The 25921-nt window shown below is 37.1% G+C and overlaps 1 protein-coding gene across 1 annotated transcript in view; it reads right to left on the reverse strand.

The window, feature by feature from the left end:
* Positions 1-3551: 3551 nt before the first annotated feature.
* LOC114663145 (sodium- and chloride-dependent neutral and basic amino acid transporter B(0+)-like) overlaps positions 3552-25921 on the reverse strand; it is a 151948-nt gene continuing 129578 nt past the window's right edge. Inside the window, exons 10-14 of the mRNA XM_051935438.1 lie at positions 24886-25004; positions 22026-22125; positions 20322-20431; positions 4459-4626; positions 3552-3940 (exon numbers count right to left, since the gene is read on the reverse strand). Of these exons, the coding sequence (XP_051791398.1) occupies positions 3758-3940; positions 4459-4626; positions 20322-20431; positions 22026-22125; positions 24886-25004 (680 nt within the window). The 3' untranslated portion in view covers positions 3552-3757. The remainder of the gene's footprint in view (positions 3941-4458; positions 4627-20321; positions 20432-22025; positions 22126-24885; positions 25005-25921) is intronic.

The raw sequence follows: 25921 nt of genomic DNA on the forward strand, positions 1-25921 counted from the left end.
AGACGGACGCCTCACGCCTGGACAAACTGGTGAGGAAGGCAGGCTCTATTGTAGGCATGGAGCTGGACAGTTTGACATCCGTGGCAGAGCGATGGGCGCTGAGCAGGCTCCTGTCAATAATGGAGAATCCACTGCATCCACTGAACAGTATCATCTCAACACAGAGGAGCAACTTCAGTGACAGACTGCTGTCACTGTCCTGCTCCACTGACAGAATGAGGAGATCGTTCCTCCCCCACACTATGTGACTCTTCAGTTCCACCCATTGGGTAAATGTTAAAGTTATACAAATTTATTGTCTGAATGTTATACCTGCATTGTTATCACTCTTTAATTTAACATTGTTCTTTATCAGTATGCTGCTGCTGGAGTATGTCAATTTCCCCTTGGGATTAATAAAGTATCTATCTATCTATCTATCTATCTATCTATCTATCTATCTATCTATCTATCTATCTATCTATCTATCTATCTATCTATCTATCTATCTATCTATCTATCTATCTATCTATCTATCTATCTATCTATCTATCTATCGGGGCGGTTGACCCAATACTTTTCCATTCTGTGTACAACTCTTGAATCTTGACCTGATTGTTGAGTCCAAGATGAAATTGCTCTGACATCTCTAACCACCCTTTGTCACCCCCAGCCCTTTCTTTTCTTCTGTTTGCAAATTCACCTAGTACTGAAATCTATTATCACCTTTTCTCATCTTACCACTTTAAGTTCCTTGCAAACATCTTTGTTTCAAAACCACATCTCTGTCCTCTGTCACCATGTAAATCCTTAAATCCCATATTGTTATAAACAGCCCCCCTTGTGGTTTTTCCTCATTGCCTCTCCCTCTATTGAAGCACAATTTAAACATTTTCTCCATGAAGCCTGATTAGTACCTGACTCCATTTAAATATGTGCTGAACCTCCCTAGATCTCTGGTACATTTTCATACATATGATGGTATTGCTCATCCTATCTCTGCATTCTGGATTTTACAACCCTCTCCACCTCATCTTTTTTTCTTCTAGATGTTCTCAATTGCAGTCTCTACCTTTGCCTCAAACTCTTTATTTTTTGTGTCTCCTCTTACCATTTGAAGTTCATGCTGCTTGCACAGAGTAACTACCAAAGCATTGCTTGTTTCTCAATACAAGCCATCACTACTTTTAGGAAATTAGCTTTCCTCATTTTTAATTTACCTGGATCTTTCTGCAGCATGAATTACACAGAACATCTAGTAATGCCAACAAAAATGAGGCCATAGCAGGTGATGATCCTCTTTTTCTTTCTTTCTTTCTTTACCTGCCCACATTAGAGAATGTGACAAGTGGGCATCACCATCACTCCTTTTGGCATAATACGCCAATCAGCTATAACGTTAAACCTACAGTACCTGCCTAATATCTGAGTAGGTCCACCTTGTGCCACCAAAACAATTGAGGTATGGACTCCTCAAGACCTCTGAAAGTGTCCTGTGCTATCTGGCACCAAGATGCTAGCAGCAGATCCTCTAAGTCCTTCCAGTTGAGAGGTGGGGTCTTCTTTGATGAGAATTATTTTTCCAGCACATCTCACAGATGCTCAGTCAGACTGAGAACTTGAGAGTTTGAAATCCATGTCAACACCATGAAGTCTTTGTCATGTTCCTCAAATCATTCCTGCTTCCAAAACATCACCTTAACAAGAACTGACTGCTGTTCACCTGGTGCCTGTCATATCCCACCCTTGGCAGGTGCCATTGTAACAAAATAATCAATGTTATTCACTTCACCTGTCAGTGGTTTTAATGCTGTGACTGATCATTGTATGCTAAGGTGAAAGAATGAGGGGTGGTTGCAGTGAATGATGTTACTTTGTTTCTCATTTTTAGTGTTTTTCTGTTTTTTCTTGATCCTAGTAATATACTGTACATCTGATCACAGAAAAAGAAGAGTGTAATGTCTTGTAGTTAGGAAAATATGCCATTTCCTTTCAAGACAATGTGACACTGCACTCCTACATTATTTATATCCATTTATAACAAATGAGTTACCATGTCTGAACTGACTGAAATTTATAAAAGTGCATAATACTTGTGAAACGTTCCCAAATCAGTCCTAATTATTATACACTAAATGGTCCACTATAGTGGTCTGGGACATGGATGAATGGATCAATGCTTTAGAATAACATTTATTATACCCAAGAAGCCAATACAACAATTACGTCAAGACTGTGTAGGAAAAAGCATACCAAAAAATGTAAAGAATTTGTGAATGCAATTGAAATTTTTGAAAGAAACAAACAAAGCAAGTCATCAATTTTATTGGAAATTTAAAATAACATGAAAAAGCTCTATTCTTTGCAGTGGGGCTCAAAAACTGTGCAGAATTCATTACCCCCTTTAAAACAGAACAGGATATGTTCAATAAAAGGTTTTCAAATTATCTAAGATTACATAGCTCATAAAAACGTATTTTTAAAATGCACTACAAAAAGAAATTCAGATTGCTATTTACAAACATATTTAAGAAGAAACTGAAAAAGTACAAAATGTGAAAATGTTTCCTTTCACTAATAAGTGCTTCCTTGACGGAGGACATTTAATTGAAATGTTTTTCTTGTTTGTTTTTGTTTTTTTTACAGTACCTTGATAATGCGATGCCCTCTCTGCTAGATATTCACATATATTTAAGTGCACAGAACAATTTCAAATCCAGTTTTACAGTAAAGACATTTGAGTTAGATAATTTTGCCAATGAACACTGATGTTCACGTGAACCTACCTAATATATGTGTGCTCAGAATATTTACCAAGCTATGACTTTTCATTCCCATCTATAAATTCATACCATAGAATCATTTTCTATTGATTAAATCATAGACCCCTCATGATCTCTGGATAAAGGCCAGCCTGTTGTACATATGACAAACTGTGATTAGGCGCTAAGCTACACTATCATCTCCTTGATTTAGTCCCCATTAATATCTTACTGGACTGTGCCCACAAAATGGCTGTGTTGTTCACACAAAACAGTAGGGCAATGGAGCAACATAGCAAGTTATTTACATACTACTGGAGTGATCCTTTGGTAGGATTATATTCTGATATAATGACAAACGGCCTTCCTCACCCCTGTTAAATGTAAATGACACCAGTGGTGAGCATAAACCCGTGTATACTGCAACTGACCAAACTGGAACTAAAAAAGAAAACGAAAGCCCAATCTTTGCATAGATGAGAGGTTCCTTTCTTCACATACAAATAATGTCTGATGACCTTTAGACAGTTAGAAGCATGAAATGTCCCATCAATAAAATAAAATTAAAGTAAACTGCCAACAGTTAAGATTCCAAAAATGATGTCCTCAATGACATTCAGTAGAAAAACATTTTATCTACTCGGAACTTAAGAAACAGACTAGCATATGAATAAAATCACAAAATGATGCTATTTACAGTAAATCTACTATTAACTGTCTTTAAACTTTACATGAAAATGATAAAATTATTATTTCTTCATACTAGCAACTTTTGTTGACAGTCCCTAATATTTTTGATCTTTAGGCTAAGCATATGATTTAAAAAAAAATATGCACAAAACGCAGTAATGCTTTGCGCCAATGAATACACGCTGTATGTGTGTCACATAGAGATGACATTTTCTTTTTGCGATTTATCCCATGAGATTGCCCACTGGCTTCAGATTTCACCTTATCTGACTCCTTGCTGGTGATGTTTCTACAATAATCTCTTTGGTAGCCTTCTATACACGCATCTAATCACAGTTTGCTGATGAAATCATTAGCATATCATTAGCATAAACAACCGATAAATCATTTTCGTTTTGCTTGGATTGCTGAATCCTCTGTGGACTCTCCTGATTCTTGTACCTTTCACCACGGTGGCATTCAAGGTAAGGGCCCCAGTCAGGTGTAGGAGAACAAATTTGCCTGAAGCGCTGTTTTGGAAAAAGAGAAATATCAAAATATTTTATTTTTCTTTGTTTAAAACTTTTTTTTTAAATATTCATAATCTTGCCTGCTTAAAAATCCTCAATGAAACTTAATTCTATAGGATAGTCAAAATCCCCCGTGACCCTGTGTTCGGATTCAGCAGGTTGGATAATGGATGCATAGATGGATGGACAGTCAAAATTACAAGTGTGTCTCCAGCTATCATGCAACATTACCTTCTTATTCATTGAATATATTAAAATTATATTACGAAATGTTAAATGTAAGGTACATGGTTTAACCAAACACAAAGAAAATTCATTCAAACCAATACTATTTGAATAATGTTGACTCTGCGGTTCACATGTTATAACGTATTCATTATAAATTATAAATTATTCACATACTAATAATAGCTGTTAAATTCTTCACTTAGTTGGTAATTTAATCTACATTTAAGCCCACTACGATGCAGAAAAAATAAACAGCAGACATTCTCTTTAATTTTAGTTTCTAGACTTACTTCCAATATGCCTCCCTTGGCTTTTGCAAAATTGAAAACAGCAAATATGGGAATCCAGATGATGCAGAAGGCTAAAATAAACCATCCAAGCACCGTTCCCCATACTGGATAGGGAATAGTTCCATATGAAGGTGCTGAGAATGTTACCAAAGACCACACCAATATGATCTGAATATGTAAAAAAAAAAAAGTTGTATTAGTCTTGACTGCTAAAAAGGTCATACACCTTTGAAAGCTGTAATTGTTGACATTAAAACTTTTCTAATTAAATATACAGTGGAACATCGGGTCACGACCATAATTCGTTCCAAAACTCTGGTCGTAACCCGATTTGGTTGTAACCCGAAGTTATTTACCCCATAGGATTGTATGTAAATGCAATTAATCTGTTCCAGACCGTACAAACTGTATGTAAATATATTTTTTTTAAAGATTTTTAAGCACAAAAATAGTTAATTATACCAAAGAATGCACAGCGTAATAGTAAACCAAATATAAAAACATTGAATAACACTGAGAAAACCTTTTTTTAATGAGTTTTAAGCACAGGGAAAACCATGAACATTTGAAAAATCCGTAATTTAATAAACAACCAAGAAAAATAACATTGCAACAATGCACGCTACGAACCGATTGCTGTAAACAGAAATGAAGTGGAGGTTAAAATCCAATTGAAAAAAGTTTTCATTAAATACAACGAGGTTAAAACAATGCTCCAATCAGTCTCTTTAAAAACAAGCCCGGTTCATTCTTTAACTGCCTTCTCGGCCTTACGCAGCCAGCTCCCTCTCTCTCTCTCTCTCTCTCTTTCTCTCGCTCGCTGCACAGGGAATGCACAGAGAGAGACTGAACACGTGCGGAAATCATCAGCGTGTATGAACCGGAAGGGAAACTGGCTTGTTTATCACCCGAGTGTGTGGTCGTGAACAGATGCAAAAGTTTGGCGAACTTTTTGGTCGTAACCCAATTTGTACGTGGTACAAGATGTTCGTGACATGAGGTTCCACTGTACACAGTATTTGGAAAACCTTTGTAGCCTGAAATAGGCGGGTGGCATTGTTTCCCGGCCGGGACTTCTCCCGAATGGAAGGACAGGGGGAGGTAGCTTATAAAGGGCACTGCCTCCCCCAAACAATTACGTCGCTACAGATTCCCACAGGGTACACTGGGAGTTAGAGTTTGCTACAGCCCTGCTGGGTTCCATGGGGATGGGCCAGGGGATGCGACAGGGATTGTTGAGCCCTTGTGTATAGGGCTCCCGTGGGTCATAAGGATGCGACACTGGAAGCACTCCCAGGAGCAGCATGAAAGGAGCCACCTCACTTCAACCGGGGTGTCAGAGTCGGGTGGAAGAGGACGAAGCTTGTGAAATGAGGAGTGAGGGCGGAATGAGAAAGAGAAAGAAGAAGAAAGCAATGTGTCTTATTTGTATTGGTGCTAGGTCTGCTTTGGAACTGTGCTGCGGTGGGGAGCAAGGGAAAAGTGCTTTCCCACTATAATAAATGTGTGCTGTGTGGCAAAACATGTGTCTGCGTGTATGTGTTGGGGCTTGGGCAACTGAAGGGCCATCTGGCAGCCACAAGCCATTATTATTCATGTTATCATTTTTTATTGCATAAAAAGAGTAAAAACTAGGGAATCCATTCTGGACGGGTTTATCCCTTCCCGGGAATTCGGGAATCCCACATGTCATTCCCGGGAATCCCGGGCTCCCGGGAATGACACAGTGCACAGGCATCTCACATGTGAACAGTTTTAGAACGAGCAACACTTATTTTTAAGAAAGAACAACGTGTTGAGCATGCGGTCGTCTAGCCGAGAGTGCACCTTCATGCAGAGTTCGCCAGCCGCTGAGAAAGCACACTCTGCCTCCACTGAAGTAGGGGTCACAGTCATCAGATACTGGTACACTTGTTCTAAACAACGCCCGCGCTTGCCGTTGCTCTGAAACACCGGCATTTCAGCTTTTACTGATGCATTCAGTTTCTTTTCATCATTCTGTGATGGCAAGTTTCTTAGCACAGATAATGCGGATGCAACAGACTGACGCACACTCGGCCCTGCTTTGACTTTGTGATTGGTCCCTGCAAATGACCCGGTATGTCTGCTTCTTGTCTTATGCCCTAGTGCTGCTGTAATAATAGTAACATGGTTATTTTTACTACAAAAAAGTATTTTGTTTGTGAGGTTACTCATTACTTTAAAAAAGTAATTTGACAACGCATTGTTGTTGTTGTTGTAAAAATGTTTAGTCAAACTGATGCTTTACTTGTATGTTTCTGTTACCGGATTGCACACAGCACACACTCGGTCCTGCTTTGACTTTGTGGTTGGTCCCCGCAAATGACCTGGTATGTGTACTTCTTGTCTTACGCCCTAGTGCTGCTGTAATAACAAAAACGCGGGTATTTTTATTACAAAAAAAGTATTTTGTTTATGAGGTTACTTTTTACTTTAAAAAGGTAATATGACAACGCAGTGTTGTTGTTGTGATAGATTATTCCAGCCAGGAGAAGGAACAATGCAATCGCTTGAACATTTGCCACTGGGAATTTATTTTGTGGACGCTTCTACCTGTGGCTGCTGAAAGAATGTGTGATGCTAACACTACAAATAAATACAAAAGACTACAAAAACTATAACAGTAATTTGGGTAAGGGTTTACATGGCCACTAACCGTGTTATTCGCGGAGGAATCTACCAGGTTTCTCAGAGGCCAATAACCTTACTTCTATAGCAAGAATCAAGGTTTACATGGCATTTTAGAAATCATGTTTCCGTGGATAACTGGGTTATTGAGGCGCACGTTGACGCACTGAATATATAAGTAACTCGAACACGAAGCAAAATCTGCACCAAGTTATATTTAGGAGAGGTACTGGTTTTCACATTGGACCACATTATCTTCGATTCATAGCAGATAAGTCTGCACAAGCAACAAATTACAGCAAACAGAACTTCATTCAGCACAACATAATGCTGCAGGATCCCACTGTAATAAGCCACACAAGGTTGTATTGATCAAACACAAGTAAGATGGCACCAGTAATGTTTGCTTTTTAAGTTTGCTGTTTCAACATTTAATTTGTAATGTTTTAATGTTATTTACTTTATTGAATGCGTTCCTAAATGGCACAACCAGTATAAAATACTATCTTGCATTGCATTTTGAGTTGCCTCTTTTGGCTGTATTTTTAAAGTGTTGCACAAAACTCAACTGGGGTATTGTGATACTAAAGAGTCTGTTGTGGAAAGAAACTCTCGGTGTGTTCACGGTAGTATGAATTCTACATGGAGCTCTTTATAAAATATCTTGTGATGATTATTATTATTATTATATATATATATATATATATATATATATATATATATATATATATATATATATATATATATATATATAAAATCCTGGAATGGAAAGCAAATGCAAGGCTACGATACGTGATAATCTCGAAAGACATTTTAAAGACCCGCGAGACCAAGGAGACTTGCCACGGTGCGTCTCGCGGGGACAGTAAACATGAGACTAGGTGCCAAGAGATTGTCCCAGGGCCATAGCAAAAAGGACAGCAGCTGTACAGGCTTTAAAAAGATCGAAGGGCAGCGCAACAGCAGTTATACATCCTGCAAGAAAGAATTCAACCACGCCCGGGGCCAGTAATAAAAGACAGGTATTGCTTTTACAACGTCACACGAGACCAGGCAGTGAGCCATCATTTAAAACAAGTCAACAGACCTCTAAGCTAGCAGTTGTTGGATTGCTTTTGGCAGGTAAGCATCGTGTGCTCCAAGCTCTTAAAACAACGACATGCGACAGGCAGAAGAGGCAGCTAGCAAGCAGCAAAAAGACAGCAAATGATCTAAAGGCATATCCTTAGCGTACGTTCAGCCGCAACACCCTTCACAACACGAGCAGTATTATACCTCTGGGAAGAAAGAGATGTAACCTCGCACAGGGCAGGAAACAAAGAAACAAGTATTGTTTTTACAAAAGTTTTTAAAGTAAAAGTGAAAATAATGCATATGTAACAATTCACAAGAAGAAAACAATCTCTTTAAATTGTAGATTGCCTGCCTAAGGTAAAGTCATTCCTGATGAATGGGGACGTGGGAATGAGGGGTCCTTTCATCGGATTAGCACTATTTCAGATGTGGAATGGCAAAATGGGGGAGGCAGCTTGAAGAATGAGGTCTCCAGGACTTAAAACAAATCCAAATCATATTATGTGATACCATCTAATGTGAAATTCTACTCCATACTTCTAGAATTTTATTTTTATACTGTATTGAGGATTTATTCTGTTCTATGTATTGTATTGTATTGTATTGACCCCCTTCTTTCTGACACCCACTGCACGCCCAACCTACCTGGAAAGGTGTCTCTCTTTGAACTGCCTTTCCCTAGGTTTCTTCCATTTTTTCCCTACAAGGGTTTTTTTTTGGGAGTTTTTTCTGGTCTTCTTAGAGGGTCAAGGCTGGGGGGCTGTCAAGAGACAGGGCCTGTTAAAGCCCATTGCGGCACTTCTTGTGTGATTTTGGGCTATACAAAAAATAAATTGTATTGTACATCCGGTAAATCAAACACAGGAGTTGGCGAAGCGAGTTGGGCTATATATATATACTAGCAAAATACCCACGCTTCGCAGCAGAGAAGTAGTGTGTTAAAGAGGTTATGAAAAAGAAAAGGAAACACTTTAAAAATAACGTAACATGATTGTTAATGTAATTGTGTTGTTATTGTTATGAGTGTTGCTGTCATATATATATATATATATATATATATATATATATATATATATATATATACACATATATATATACATACACACACACAAATATATATATACATATCTACATATATACATACACATATATATACATATCTACATATATACACACATATATATACATATCTACATATATATATATATATATCTACATATATCTACATACATACATATATATATATATATAGCTGATTACCCAGTGGATTCGCTCACTGAGTGCAAGAGAAAAAAATAAAATGTAGAATGTATAAAATAAGTTTAATTGCCAAATTTATTTTTCCACAAATAAAGAGCACTTACAATAACATAGAAATCAATATAAACAACATTAGCATCATTATCATATGAGAATATGAAGTAATATATAAGAAGCACATTGCATATAAATATAAATTATTAAACAGTAAAATGTTCTTCTATAATACGCTACTGTGGCTATGCGTTTGTCTGTCCAGGATCTGAAAACACCTGTAGCTCGCAAACCGTTTCACCTATTGACTTGAAATTTGGTACACATATACTACGTCACATCTACTATTCACTTTCCCACACATATGAACATATATATATATATATATATATATATATATATATATATATATATATATATATATACACATACACACACATATACATACACATACATAGTGCGTTACAACACGGGCTGTGATTGTTACATGGGAGGGAGACGACAAATCACAGCTTCCCGCTTTCTAATCGGGCTTGTGATTGCTGCTTTGACGGATGCCCAGATCCCACAGTATTTCCCCTTAGGAGAGGCGTTAGGCAAGTGTAATTGAATAGCGGTGCTGCAAGTTATTACTCTTTTTATCTTTATTTTATTTTATTGTAGAATCAACTCACAACTGCGCGCACCACTGCGTGCGTGGCGGATGCGTACGGCTGCCGTTTTCATTGTCTACCACCTTCGCTAAACATTCTTGAGACAGATTGAAGACTTAAGTGCCAGCTTAACTGAAAAATTAAAGAAAACATACTAAGTTTTAAAAAAAATCAGTTTTAACGGGAAAAGATGCCGATGAAAGAAGAGAGGCAGCGGGACGCTAGGGTGAAGAGCTGCTCATTAAGCAGCAAGCGCATCAACCTCTGAGCAAACGAATGGTAAATGTACAGAGAAAGAGGATAAATACTATGAATGGTCATGTCAAGTGTATTCACTCCACGTTATCATGCAGTGCGCTGTTACTGGTATTTTGATAAAAGAATCTGAACAACATATAAGAAGCGTATAAATTATTAAACAGTAAAACATTAACATTTAAGAAGTAAAGATACATTGAGTACTACTGTAGTGCTTTCGGGTATAGTACATTTTTTGTTTGCCCATTACATGCATAAATGTATACATTTTTTGGTGTACCTACCCAAGAACACGCGATATGACCCGGCAGTTAAAAATTTATCGCTCCAGCAATTTTAACTCTGTTACAAAGTCATCTAATATGGTATTGCAAACAGCATCGGGAGCGTTTCTATAAACTCAATTTAAACTTACTGTTTACACCGTGCTTTGAAGATGCATAGTATGCGACACGTGTTTCGCCGTAATTGTGGGCTCATCAGGAGTACACAGTCACTGCACTCCCTTACGGGAATCGATCCTCGGACGTAGAGGCAGAGCCCCTAACGTTGTGCCACGGCGTGTGGTTCGTTCATTTGACAGCATGTAGATCGGGGTAATTACATTGCAGGCATTCGTAGTCTGATTCACAATCTGATTGTATGGGTGGTTACCTAAAAGGTAACGCTTGTGGTTGGTGAGCAAGTCGGCTAACTTCTGCCACGGTGCCCTCTTTCAGTTGCGAGAAGCAGATCATACAATGGTTGAAATAGTTTAATATATATAGCAAAATCACCGCGCTTGGCAGGGGCGAATATGGTATTGCAAACGGCAGCGTTTCTATAAACTTAATTTAAAGTTACGGTTTATACCGTGGTTTGTTTCATATTCTTTTCCTACCTTATCAATTGTGTAATGTGTTTTTTGAACAGGTTTGATTCATGGAAGTGATCACTGCTGCTGCGTTCAGTGACTTCACGTGAGCCGCTCTATTGTGTGATGTTGCGATGTCCATGGGTTTATTTAATGTTAGCTAAGACCCGGCAGTTAAAAGTTTCTCGCTACAGCAATTTTAACTCTGTTACAAAGTAATGCAAACTCTCGTTTATACCTCGTGTCTTCTCATTAAACTTGTATCTCGCGAATATGGCATTGCAAACGGCAGCGGGAGCGTTTCTATAAAGTTAATTTAAGGTTACGGTTTACACCGTGCTTTTTTATACCTCGTGTCTTCTCTTTAAACTTGTATCTCGCGAATATGGTATTGCAAACGGCAGCGGGAGCGTTTCTATAAAGTTAATTTAGACTTACGGTTTACACCGTGCTTTTTTATACCTCGTGTCTTATGAAGATGCTTGTATGCGTCACTCACTCGCTTCTTATTGTTTCGCTGCCTTGTCAATTGTGTAATGAATGTTTTCTTCAGCGCTCTTTGGGGCTCCTCCTTCTTTTCTACGTACTGAGCTCACAGTCAGTTCACGTGATTATGTGGGAGGCGTGATGACGCGACACGCGACTCAGTCTCCTACGGCCATCTTGCTGCCTTCCATTACAGTATGTGGACAAAAAAGAGGATCCAGTTATGACCATTACGCGTATAATTTCGAAATGAAACCTGCCTAACTTTTGTAAGTAAGCTGTAAGGAATGAGCCTGCCAAATTTCAGCCTTCCACCTACACGGGAAGTTGGACAATTAGTGATGAGTGAGTCAGTCAGTCAGTGAGTGAATCAGTCAGTGAGGGCTTTGCCTTTTATTATTATAGACTAGCAAAATACCCGCGCTTCACAGCGGAGAAGTAGTGTGTTAAAGAGGTTATGTAAACATATCTACATATACACAAATCTACATATATATATATATATATATATATATATATACATAAATATACACATCCACATATACATATATATATATATATATACATATACAAATTTACATATCTACATATATATATTCATATGTTCATATATATATATATATATATATATATATATATATATATATATATATATATATATATATATATGAACATAAATATTTGCATATCTACATATATATATATATATATATATATATATATATATATATATACATATGCACATATATATATATATATATTCACGGCATTCGTAGTCTGAATCACAATCTGATTGTATGGGTGGTTACCTTCCAGGTAACGCTTGTGGTTGGCCAGCAAGTCAGCTAACATCCGCCACGGTGCCTTCAGTTGTGAGAAGCAGATCACAGAATGGTTGAAAATAGTTTACTGTCAAATAATGCAAAGAGTACGCGACACGTGTTTCGCCCTAATTCTGGGCTCATCAGGCGTACACACTCACTGCATATAGCCAAATTCACGCGCTTAATTAAGAAGAAAAGAAAACCTTTTTAAATTGAGGGAAAATATACCAATAATATTTTGTTAAGGATATGTTTTTTTGTGAAGCTGCCTTTACACAGCCTGTTCGCTGTTTTATAAACGAATGCCATATAAGGCCGTCTTTCTCCTTGCTTAGCGGTTCTGTATTGTTTTATTGTTTGTTTATTACGATTGTTATAGTTATTGTGTAGGTATTTGAGACTCACTTTTCTGTTCAGGTGCCCATTTCCTTTATGTAATCCGCGGATTCTCCGCTATTTTTTGTTCGTTTATTACGATTATAGTTATTTATTGATTCCCTTCTTTAGCTGTCTGCCTGCTCATATAAGGCGCTCTGCTGTTTTTTTTGTGAAGCAGTCTTTACACAGCTTCTCCGCTGTTTTATAAACGAACGGCACATAAGGCCATCCTTTTTCCTTGCTTCGCGAAGGAAGCAGCCTTTTTATTTAATCCACGGGTTCTCCGCTGTTTTATTGTTCGTTTATTATGATTGTTATAGTTCTCTTTGTATACCACGTTGTCAGTTCAGCACTCCGGTTGTAATATGACCAAGTCGTGCAAGCTTACTGTTGAGAATGCAACGTATAGTTGTACAGGAGAAAAACAATCTTGCCAAACTTAATTTAAACTTACGGTTTACACCGTGCTTTGTTTCCACCGTAGCTACACTTACGAATATGCTTGTATGCGTCACTCGCTCGCTTCTTATTGTTTCGCTGCCTTCTCAATTGTGTAATGAGTGATCACATGTGCTGCGTTCAGTCAGTTCACGTGAGCCGCTCTCTTGTGTGATGTTGCGATGTCCACGGCTTTATTTAATGTTAGCTAAGACCCGGCACTTAAAAGTTTCTTGCTACAGCAATTTTAACTCTGTTACAAAGTGATCCAAAGTCTTGTTTATACCTCGTGTCTTCTCATTAAACTTGTAGGTCGCAAATATGGTATTGCAAACGGCATTTCTATAAACTTAATTTAAACTTACGGTTTACACCGTGCTTTGTTTCTGCAGTAGCTGCACTTATGAATATGCTTGTATGCGTCACTCGCTCGCTTCTTATTGTTTCGCTGCCTTCTCAATTGTGTAATGAATGTTTTCTTCAGCGCTCTTTGGGGCTCTTCCTTGTTTTCTACGTACTGCGTTCACAGTCAGTTCACGTGATTACGTGGGAGGCGTGATGACGCGATACGCAACTCCGCCTCCCATGGCCAGCGAGCTGCAGTCCATTACAGTATATGGACAAAAAAGAGGTTCCAGTTATGATCGTTACGCTTTGAATTTCGAAATGAAACCTGCCTAACTTTTGTAAGTAAGCTGTAAGGAATGACCCTGCCAAATTTCAGCCTTCCACCTACACGGGAAGTTGGAGAATTAGTGATGAGTCAGTCAGTCAGTCAGTCAGTGAGTCAGTGAGGGCTTTGCCTTTTATTAGTATAGATATATAGACATACATACATATATATATATATATATATATCTATATCTCTATATACATCTATATATAATATATATATCTAAATCCCCACGAAGTACTGCTTTTAAATTTTTATTAAGAAGAAAAGCTTTTTTAATTGAGGGAAAATATCCCAATAGCAATTTGTTAAGGATCTGTTTTTTTGTGAAGCAGCCTTAACACAGCTTTTTCGCTGTTTTATAAACGAACGCCATATAAGGTCTTCCTTTTTCCTTGGTTCGCCAAGGAAGGAGCCTTTTTATTAAATCCAAGGGTTCTTTGCTTTTTTTTTTTGTTTGTTTATTACGATTGTTATAGTTCTGTTTGTATACGACGTTGTCAGTTCAGCACTCAGGTTGTAATATGTCCAAGCCGTGCAAGCTTACTGTTAAGAATGCAACGTATAGTTGTACATGAGAAAAGCAATCTTGCCTCAAATCAATGACAACCTGTTGTAGGTCTATGAACTTAATTTAAAGTTTAGGTTTACACGGTGCTTTCTTTTCGAAGTACCTGCACTCATGAATATGTCTGTATGCGTCAGTCGCTCAAATCCCCGCGCTTCGCACCGGCGAAGTACTGCTTTTAAATTTTTATTAAGAAGAAAAGAAAACCTTTTAAAATTGAGGGAAAATATACCAATAACAGTTTGTTAAGGATCTGTTTTTTTGTGAAGCTGCCTTCAGTCGAGTGATCACTTCGAGCTGACTTGCTGGCTAACCATAAGCGTTACCTGGTAGGTAACCACCCATACAATCAGATTGTGAATCAGACTACGAATGCCGTGAATGTAATTACCCCGATCTACATGCTGTCAAATAAACGAACCACACGCTGTGGCGCAATTTTAGGGGCTTCGCCTCTAGCGCTGACGTCCGAGGTTGGATTCCCGTAAGGGAGTGAAGTGAGTGGGTGGTTACCTACCAGGTAACGCTTATGGTTGGCTAGCAAGTCAGGTAACATCAGCCACGGTGCCTTCAGTTGTGAGAAGCAGATCATAGAATGGATGAAAATAGTTTACTGTCAAATAATGCAAAGAGTATGCGACACGTCTTTCCCCCTTATTCTTGGCTCATCAGGCGTACACACTCACTGCACTCGCTTACGGTAATCGAACCTCGGACGTCAGCGCTAGAGGGGCTTCGCAGCGGTGAAGTATTACTTTTAAATTTTAATTAAGAAGAAAAGAAAACCTTTTTAAATGAAGTCTTAAAAAGAGGTGTAAAGATATTGACAATAAGCTACGCAAACCCACCAAGACATGCAATCGTTTAAATCAAGGCGCGAGTCAAAAAACACCATCCCATAATATTAGTTAACGATTAACACATTTATATATGTATTGTAAGCATACAATACAACTGATAATATGTTGCGCTTATTTATCTGGTGTACTGACATTTTTGCGCGTTTAACGGCTGAAATCTAACGTGGTTTGTGCCCTTCAGAATGAAAAGAGTTTGCATTTACCTTTTTAATAAAAGGCGAGCTTTTAAGCCTGAGAAATCACCCCGTAAATGCACACGTTTAATTGCACATGTGTTAATATGTATGCTTAGTATTAAAAGACACTCAACAATTACACAGTATTAAAAGACAGTCAACAATTAACGTCATTTACCTTCGTTCCCGCGTTTGACTTGTGCTGTAAATCTCTTCCTCGTTTTCAGTTCACGTGATTACGTAGGAGGCGTAATACGTGATGACGCAATACGTGACTCCGCCTCCTCCATTAGAGTATATGGACAAAAAACAGGTTCCAGTTATGACCATTACGCATAGAATTTCGAAATGAAACCTGCCTAACTTTTGTAAGTAAGCTGTAAGGAATGAGCCTGCCAAATTTCAGCCTTCTACCTACACGGGAAGTTGGAGAATTAGTGATGAGTGAGTCAGTCAAACAGGTTCCAGTTATGACCATTACGCGTAGAATTTCGAAATGAAACCTGCCTAACTTTTGTAAGTAAGCTGTAAGGAATGAGCCTGCCAAATTTCAGCCTTCTACCTACACGGGAAGTTGGAGAATTAGTGATGAGTCAGTCAGTCAGTCAGTCAGTCAGTGAGTCAGTGAGGGCTTTGCCTTTTATTAGTATAGATATAGCCCAAATGAGGTATTGTGATAGTAAAGAGTGGGTTCATGCTAGTAGGAATTCTACGTGGAGCTCTCCTTATATAATATCTTTAGTTTATATATATATATATATATATATATATATATATATATATATATATATATATATATATATATATATATATATACTAGCAAAATACCCGCGCTTCGCAGCGGAGAAGTAGTGTGTTAAAGAGGTTATGAAAAAGTAAAGGAAACATTTTAAAAATAACGTAACATGATTGTCAATGTAATTGTGTTGTCATTGTTATGAGTGTTGCTGTCATATATATATATACATATACAAATATACACACACATATACACACATATACAGATATATTATATATACATATACACATATATTTTTTATATATATATTTTTTATATATACATATATATATATATATATATATATATACACACATACATACATACATATACACACATAGATGCACTTACAATAACATAGAAATCAATATAAACAACATTAACATCATTATCATATGAGAATATGAAGTAATATATAAGAAGCACATTTCATATAAATATAAATTATTAAACAGTAAAATCTTCTTCTATAATTTGCTACCGTGGCTTTTCGTTGGTGTGTCCAGGATTTTAAATCACATGTAGCTTGCAAACCGATTCACGTATTGACTTGAAATCTGGTACACATATAATACGTCACGTCTACTATCCGCTTTATGGGTGATGAATGTATTACTCTTTTTATGTTTATTTTATTTTAGAATCAACTCCTATCTGCGCACACCAGGGCGGCCGTGGGCAGATGCGTATGGTGTATTCACTCCATGTTATCGTGCATTGCGCTGTCACTGGTATTTTGATAAAAGAATTTGAACAATATATAAGAAGCGTATAAATTATTAAACAGTAAAACATTAACATTTAAGAAGTAAAGTTACATTGAGTACTACTGCAGTGCCTTCGGGTATACCTTATTTTTTCTTTGGCCATTACATGCTTAAATGTATACATTTTTTGGTGTACCTACCCGAGAACACGCGACATATAACCGACCGTGGGAGAAGCATGGATTTTAAACACGCGTTGAGTTCATCTGCTGGTCTCCCTCGTGGAATAACTGGTAATGTTTGACTAAAATGTACAGCGAGTAAAACGACATTACCTCCTTTTTTTTTTTTACGATCTCTGAGATCTTGCTTTTTTCGGTTCAAGGCTTCATAAGCTCTTTTATGTTCCATGGTGTACTTAATAAGTACTAATTATCCCAAACTATCATATTTGAATGTTGCAAGACTTTCGCCTTGTATGTAGATCGGGGTAATTACATTCATTGCATTCCTAGTCTGAATCACAATCTGATTGTATGGGTGGTTACCTGGCACTGTAGGGTTGCCACCCGTCCTTTAAAATACGGAATCGTGCCGCGTTTGAGAATGAAATTGCGCGTCCCGTTTTGAATCAATACGGGACGGGATTTATCCCGTATTTTTTTAATCATTTTTTTTTTAAAGCAGCGTCTCATGCAAATCATCCCACACGCATTTTATGAAGATGCCTCCTTTCCTACTTTTGATTGGGTAATACTTGATGTCATCGTTAGTTTGATTGGTGTTTTTAACTGTCCAGTGAGGAGGGCGTGTCTTTTAAGTACAGTCTGCAAAGTGTTGGCACTGAGATGTGGCGTCAGCGCCATATTTAAAGCCCCTAACGTTGCGGTCAGCAAGTCGGCTAACATCCGCCATGTGCCGTCTTTCAGTTGCGAGAAGCAGATCATAGAATGGTTGAAACTGTTGCCCCTAACGTTGCGCCACGGCGTGTGCTTCGTTTATACCTCGTGTCTTCTCATTAAACTTTTATCTCGCGAATATTTTATTGCAATCCGCAGCGGGAGCGTTTCTATAAACTTAATTTAAACTTACGTTTTACACCGTGCTTTGTTTCCCTTATGAACATGCTTGTATGCTTAACTCGCTCCGTTCTCAATTGTTTAATTAATTTTTTGCTCTTCGCTGTTTGCGGCTGTTCCTCCATTTCCCCCTACTTCGTTCTTTAATCTCGCGAATATGTTATTGCAATCCTTAACGGGAGCGTTTCAATAAACTGATTGAAAATAGTTTAGCATTTACCTTTTTAGTAAAAGGCGAGCTTTTAAGCCTGAGAAATCACCCCGTAAATGCACACGTTTAATTGGACATGTGTTAATATGTATGGTTATACAGTATTAAAAGACAGTGAACAACGTCAGTTACCTTTCTTCCCGCGTTTGATAAAAGGTGAGCTTTTAAGCCTGAGAAATCACCCCGTAAATGCACACGTTTAATTGCACATGTGTTAATATGTATGCTTACACAGTATTAAAAGACAGTCAAAAATTAACGTCATTTACCTTCGTTCCCGCGTGTGACTCGTGCTGTAAATGTCTTCCTTGTTTTTACTTCACGTGATTACGTAGGAGGCGTGATGACGCGATACGTGACTCCGCCTCCTCCATTACAGTGTATGGACAAAAAATATGTTCCAGTTATGACCATTACGCTTTGAATTTCGAAATGAAACCTGCCTAACTTTTGTAAGTAAGCTGTAAGGAATGAGCCTGCCAAATTTCAGCCTTCCACCTACACAGGAAGTTGGAGAATTAGTGATGAGTGAGTCAGTCAGTCAGTGAGTCAGTCAGTCAGTGAGGGCTTTGCCTTTTATTATTATAGATATATATATATATATATATATATATATATATATATATATATATATATATATATATATATATATATATATACAGTATATATATATATAGATAGATAGATAGATAATTATTATTTTTTTAATTATTATTATAATTTAAATAGCAATTTTCCTAATTTCACTAATGATCCTAAAAGATAAGTGGAGTTTCGTGGAGTTGAGTGCTGAATCTTTACCATTTTGTACACCGAGAGAAAAAAAAGAAAAAATGTATACAAGCTTGTTTAACAGGAGAATTTCTAAATATTTCTATCAATATAGGGGTGGGGTGGGGTGGAGGGAGCATACAACTCAAAAAAAGACAATATGACATTTCCCTTAAGCTGGCATAAAATTCAGGGCCGAACAAATTAACCACAAATGAATACAGTACAAAATATCATATTACAAATAAGAAGCTTTTGCAGTACCAATTTTAGGTCAGAAACTGTGAAGATTTGTTCTGCAGTTTTAGCACACACTGTACATTTACAGTCCTAAATTTAAACCTAAGATAGGTTTGGGTCTGTTCATCTCAGAAAATAACAAACTAAGCTTTCATTTTAGCAAAAAATGCATCTCTCTCATACAATTAGTTTCAGCCGAATATGCTTAGAGGTAATCAAATCCTGTTTGGTACTATTTATGTAAAAGACTTGACTTAAATGCCTTTGTGCTTCCATGAAGCTATTAATGTCCTTCAACTTCACTTGTAAATTTAAATTGTAAAATTATTTTTACCTTCTCGTATACAAAGTATAGGGAAAGTATTGGAATCGTCCAAAAATTTCATTTTGAGATTTTGATGAATCTCTATGTTTTAGACCTCCCTGAGACTGAAAATACCATTTTTGGAATTATGTTTGCGTGATTTTCTGTGCGTGTATGTGTGTGTGTAAACAGGATAACGTGAGTATGCTTTCACTTCGGTCAACTAAATTTTGCATATAAGTATTAGGTACAAAACGAAGATTTCTATCAACTTTTGGGATATTTCCGCTAACCAGAAGTGGTACTTAACCTTTTACTCATGCAGCTGCAGAGTCCAGTTTATTCAACTTTTCTTTTATAATAATTGTTTAATATATTATTAATTTGATTTGATTTGATTTTTATGTTGATGGTTCCTTAAGTACTTAATATAAAAATATAATCATTGTCTTGCAGTTTACTCCTCAAATGTCCATCTCCATATCTTAGTACATGAGAAAGTCGAGGGGAGACCACTCCCGATTTTTCTGTTTGGTGATGGACAGCACCTGTCTGATTGATCCTCACTTTTACATCTCTAATATTAAGAATTTTTCAATATTAAAATGAAACCCAAATGCAGTGCTCACCGTAAGTAAACAGGGAGAAATGAAAAACCAGCAAGCTCTCCACCACAACCAGAAATAACAGTTTTTCTTGCCAATCATCATTTCAATATCCTCGATGAATCGGTTTCCTCCTGGAGAACAAATGAGCAGAAGCAAAATGAGATAGCGAAAACATTTCACATAACAGTTTTATAAAATTTATGAAACAAAAACCAAAAGGGTTTGATTTGACCTTGACCCACAAAAATAACAAAAGATGTGCTAATGAGAAAAACGTATTTACACAGTAGTACTTCCAACTTTTATTTAACTCCTATCTCTTCAAATCCACAGAATTTCAGACAGTTACAATTGAGTCAGGTTTTTAGGTCTTTAGAAAATCTCCTGTTAAACAAGCTTGTATACATTTTTTCTTTTTTTTCTCTTGGTGTACTGAAAGTTATGAATGACATCACTATACTTTTGGCCTTGAAAATGAACCTCAGATGAAATGAAAGACATCAAACTCACTGCTGGCAGACTCCAAAGTTAGACCACCAGATGAGCCCACCACAGCCATGAACATTGGGCTCCATTGAGTACAGAAGAAAGACCCGAGTGGCAATGAGAGACCACCTGGATTGTTACCTTCCATTTTCTAATCACAATGGACACCTGAGGTAACATTTTGTTCAAGATTCAAATGACCTTAATTCGTTTTCTTCTTCTTGATTGCAAATTGCCTCTACCATATCCTAATTTATATTATTATTTACTTACATTTATAGGTTAATAACCTACAAGACTACAAGTGCCTAAAAATTACATTTATGTCTGTATGCACAATAAAGCTATTCATTTATTTGTATCCATCATCTTCAATGAATTTGATGGTGACAACACTGTTTTTCTTGTATGCTTTGACAGTTGTATATATACAGGCATATGTAAAAGCTGTCATACATGTGCGCTTGGGGGCTCATCTAATGGTAATTCCACCCTAAGTCGAGAGTTGGCACTGTTGCCTAATGATGACTGGAAGCACCAGTGATGTTACTTCTGGGTCATGGTTTCCTGGACCTGCCTCTTCCAGTAATAGCTTCCTCTTAATGGGTTCCATTGCCATCTTGAGATAGTCTAATATGTAAGACTTGCGCCTGAAAAGATGTCTCGCTGTTTCTATCATATATAAGGTTTGGACACACTTAAGATATTTTCATGATTGTTTTATCAAGATACCATGAAATTGACTTAGAAATACAGGTACAACATTAATAATATGGCTATTACTGCTAGAAATGATTGATTTTTGTTACTTATTATTCACATGTGACTCCAAAGGTCCATTTTCAGCAGCAATTCCTTCAGTGTCCTAATGGTCAACTCCCTTAGCTTATCCAAGTAGCAATAGTCATTAAAAACACTAGTAATGTCTTGGCTATATTTTAAAATGGAATTCAACGGTATTTTGATGAAAAAGGGATAAATTTCAATCAAGAAAATTTCTGGACATGTCCATTCTTTTCACTAACAGTGTATAATAAAACGACCTTGGCCTATAAGACAAAATTATTAAAAAAAAATTATTTGCTATAACAATCAGTAATTCTTACAGTAGCTTCCATAAATCAAAATGGAAAAAAATATCTCATTTCTCACATAGGGCATTTGAAAATACACACTGAGCTCATTATCAGCTGTTAAAAATAAGCCTGACAAAGAAGTTTGCAAGTAAGTTTATTTTACCATAGATGTAGATTATCCCAACGAATTCCAAGACAGCAGCTATTATAAGTACCCATCCAGAACAGAAGTGATCAATTAAATTCACCCAGTAGATTCCAGCCTATGGAAGACATCCATGATGAATTAATGAAGTTGATACAACATTCCTTATAGATAGACCGACCGACCGACCGACCAGTCATACATCCACATTCTTTTTGGACCAATTTAGGGTCACCTGTTTTTCTGTCTGTCTGACCTGCATGTCAGTTGGCATTTGGGAGAAAAACTGGGGTCCCTGGGTAAAACTCACACAGATATGGGAACAACATCCAAACTCCACAAAGACAATAACCCGGAGCAAGATTTAAACCCAGGACACTGGATCCATGGGGCTAACTACTCTACCAGGAATAAATAAACAAATATTTCCATAATACAATTAAAATTAGCATATTGCAATGACACCAAAAAAATAACATGAGGTGTTTGAATTACCTTGGGCCCCTTGCTTTGTGCAGTGCCACTTAACATGATTTACTTTCCATAGTGGCAAAAATGCACAAATAATAAAAATGATAAATTTACACTTAAATTTTGTTGAATAGTCATTTACCTAGGAAGCCCTGAGGGCCGTACATTTAATAATTACTTTCTTCAGTCGTCTGCCATGTTCACTTAGTTTTGTGTATTCTTTTTTTTGGTCTGCCTATTTACAGGTATTTAAATCTTGATATGAACTACTCTTCCTTTTTATATTATGATTTGTACTTCATAAGACATACTTCTATATCACAGAATGTTTTCCCAGACACATGTACTACCCAAATTTGTTTAATGTGGCAAAGGGGTACAGTAGCTAGTACTGCTTTCTTACAGCTCCAGGTACTTTGGATCAGTTTTTCTGACAATCATGGCCTTTGTGGAGATTGCTAGGGTTTTCTTTTTGGCTTTTCCGATTTCCTCCCATGCCACAGATATGCAAGTTAACGGACCACTCCAAAATGGCCTGGTAAGAGTAAGTGTGACTGTACCTTGGAACAGTTTGGTGCTTATGTTAAACCTGGATGATTTGATCTCTGCTAACCTAAAACTGGATTAGAAAGGTTCTGGAAATGGAAAGATGTATGACTTTTTATTTTTAGAACAAGTGAATTAGTAGTATAGCTGAATTATCACCTTACAGATGTTCAGATCATATTTGAGGATATTCACCACAAATTATGGTTAGTTATTATTTTGACCTTGACAACAGTTTGCCTATATTTTAAATATGTTATGTAGCAATTGCTACAAAACACTTTCCAAGTTCATTCAGAAAACACTTCAGTGTAACTTTTCCATTCTAAGATTTTGTAGTATTAGCACATTAAAAAACATTAATTTTCCATTCTAAGATTTTGTAGTATTAGCACATTAAAAAACATTCATATCAAGCCGTGTCTTATTAAATGAAGAACAATTGATTGAGTGAAAAATAATGTTAATTTAGCATATTAATAAAAATCAAAGAGGAAGCTATAATTTTCACACAAGGATATCAAATCACACATGGTGCACCTCAGCAAATTTGTAGCATAGCTGAATTATCACCTTATAGTCCTTCAAAAAATGACATATTTATTAATGAGCTGTTTTGTGATAGATTTTGCCAAGAAAAGTCAATTTGTCTCACATTATAATAAACTTCATCAAAGTTATAATAATGTTATAATAAACTTCATCAAAGAACATCTGTGGTTGCCTTATGTTTTAATTATCTTGCAATTTTGTGTTGCTTTTGGAAAATCACTTTGCGATGGGCAATGCAGTGAAAGGCACTTTATAATCATGATCTTCTATAATGAAGATTAAATGGTATAGCTCTTAAAATCCATCCTTACTTCCTAACTGCTACTGCACCGGTGGCAGAAGAGAGCCAGGGATGTGATTTTAAACCTTTAGCCTGGAGATCAAAAGTGCACTTCCTTAGTCATTACAAGACATCACTGTTAGTTTTAATTACATTATCAGCTACAGTGGAACATCGGTTCACGACCATAATTCGTTCCAAAACTCGTAAACCGATTTGGTCGTGAACCGAAGCAATTTGCCCCATAGGATTGTTTGTAAATACAATTAATCCGATCCAGACTATACGAACTGTATGCAAATATATATATTTTTTTAAGGTTTTAAGCACAAATATAGTTAATTAAACCATAGAATGCACAGCATAATAGTAAACTAAATGTAAAAACATTGAATAACACTGAGAAAACCTTGAACAACAGAGAAAACTAACTGTACAATAGTTTGCGCTATAGCGCTACCAACCGCTGGCTAAAAACACTTTTTTTTAATGAGTTTTAAGCACAGGGAAAAAATATGAACATTTGAAAAAATCCGTAATTTAATAAACCACCAAAAAAAGTAACATTGCAACAATGCACGCTACGAACTGATCGCTGTAAACAGAAGTGAAAACAAAATCAAACCCAGTGCATTCTTTAACTGCCTTTCTACCTTATGTGTCCAGCCCCCTCTCTCTCGCGCTGGCCTGTGTGTGTGCGTCTGTCTCTCTCTCGCGCTGCCTGTGTGTGTGTGTGTGTCACGCTCTCTCGCTCTCTCTCTTTTGCTCGCTGCATAGGAAATGCACAGGGAGAGACTGAACATGTACAAACCTAAAGGGAACCTGGCTTGTTCATATACCGTGTGTGTGGTCATGAACCGAGGCAAAAGTTTGGCAAACTTTTTGGTTGTAAACCGATTTGTACGTGTAACCAAGGTTCCACTGGTACTTGGTAATAACAGCATCATTTTTGACAACTTAACCATTTTTCCATATTAAACTGTTCCTTCCCCCTACCTCCCATCAGGTTAACTCAAAAGATTTACTTACCCCAGTTACGCAGGGCAGGCCAAAAAGATAAAGCACAACACAGACAACTACTGTAATGAGGGCTCTCCTTGAACGAAGGTACTTGGGAAATTCATCTTGTAGTGCTGTTGCAATGGTTTCTAGGAAAAGATAAGCATTCATTTACTGCAACTTCAGAAAAAATATTCAGGAGTTTTTCATGAAGCAATATGTGCTTAGATGACCTCTAGCCAGGGTTGTCTACCCGATATGAAACATAGCAACCCCAAATTGGTTCTGACACACTTTTGGATGTCACTGAACCCAGACAGGTTTTACCCTTTTCTATAACTTCCATTTCTCTTGTCTTGTCTGTTATTGCACACTTTACTAAAGCACTATAGGAAAATACAGTCATTTTCATCAGGGTCACCTTAACGTATGGACACAATGGGCAATGGCCAGGGGCCCCAGGAGCATAGGGGCCCACAATGTTTCTGATTCCTATGCATGTTTCTGTTTTGCTATTAAAACAGGGGCCTCAGCACACTGCTTTGCCCCGGGGCCAATGATGCTGGTTAAGAGAGTCCTGATTTCCATTCATCCCATCAGCACGCTTTGCCATTTTTGTTATTAGAAAATTACAGCCTCTTGCTATAGAAAGACAGTTTACTATTTTATTTTAGTCCTGACACAGCAGCAGGTTTTTACATTCACTAATGAAATGCAGTGGTCAAAATGGGAGAACATAATTACAGAACAGATGAAGACTGGGAATGTGGCCTATAATGTGTGGTCACAACACCATGGTAGTAGGACTGACTTTTTTCCTGTGGATTCAGTATAACACTAAGTAGCTATATTAAATGATATAGAAATTAATACTGAATGCATGGGTATTCTCATGGACTTTTATGCTTAAATAGAAAGAGGACAATCTAAGAGCAAGATGACTATTTTCCCTATTGCCAGCTGACATAGCGAATGGAGTTGTGAATTACTGAATTAAGTGAAAGGCAGGCTGGATTGAAATGTCAGGCAATATTAAACACTTCTAGATCTTCTCCTTTCCCCACCT

The sequence above is a fragment of the Erpetoichthys calabaricus genome, chromosome 12, assembly GCF_900747795.2.
Source record: "Erpetoichthys calabaricus chromosome 12, fErpCal1.3, whole genome shotgun sequence".
NCBI classification, from domain to species: Eukaryota; Metazoa; Chordata; class Cladistia; order Polypteriformes; family Polypteridae; genus Erpetoichthys; species Erpetoichthys calabaricus.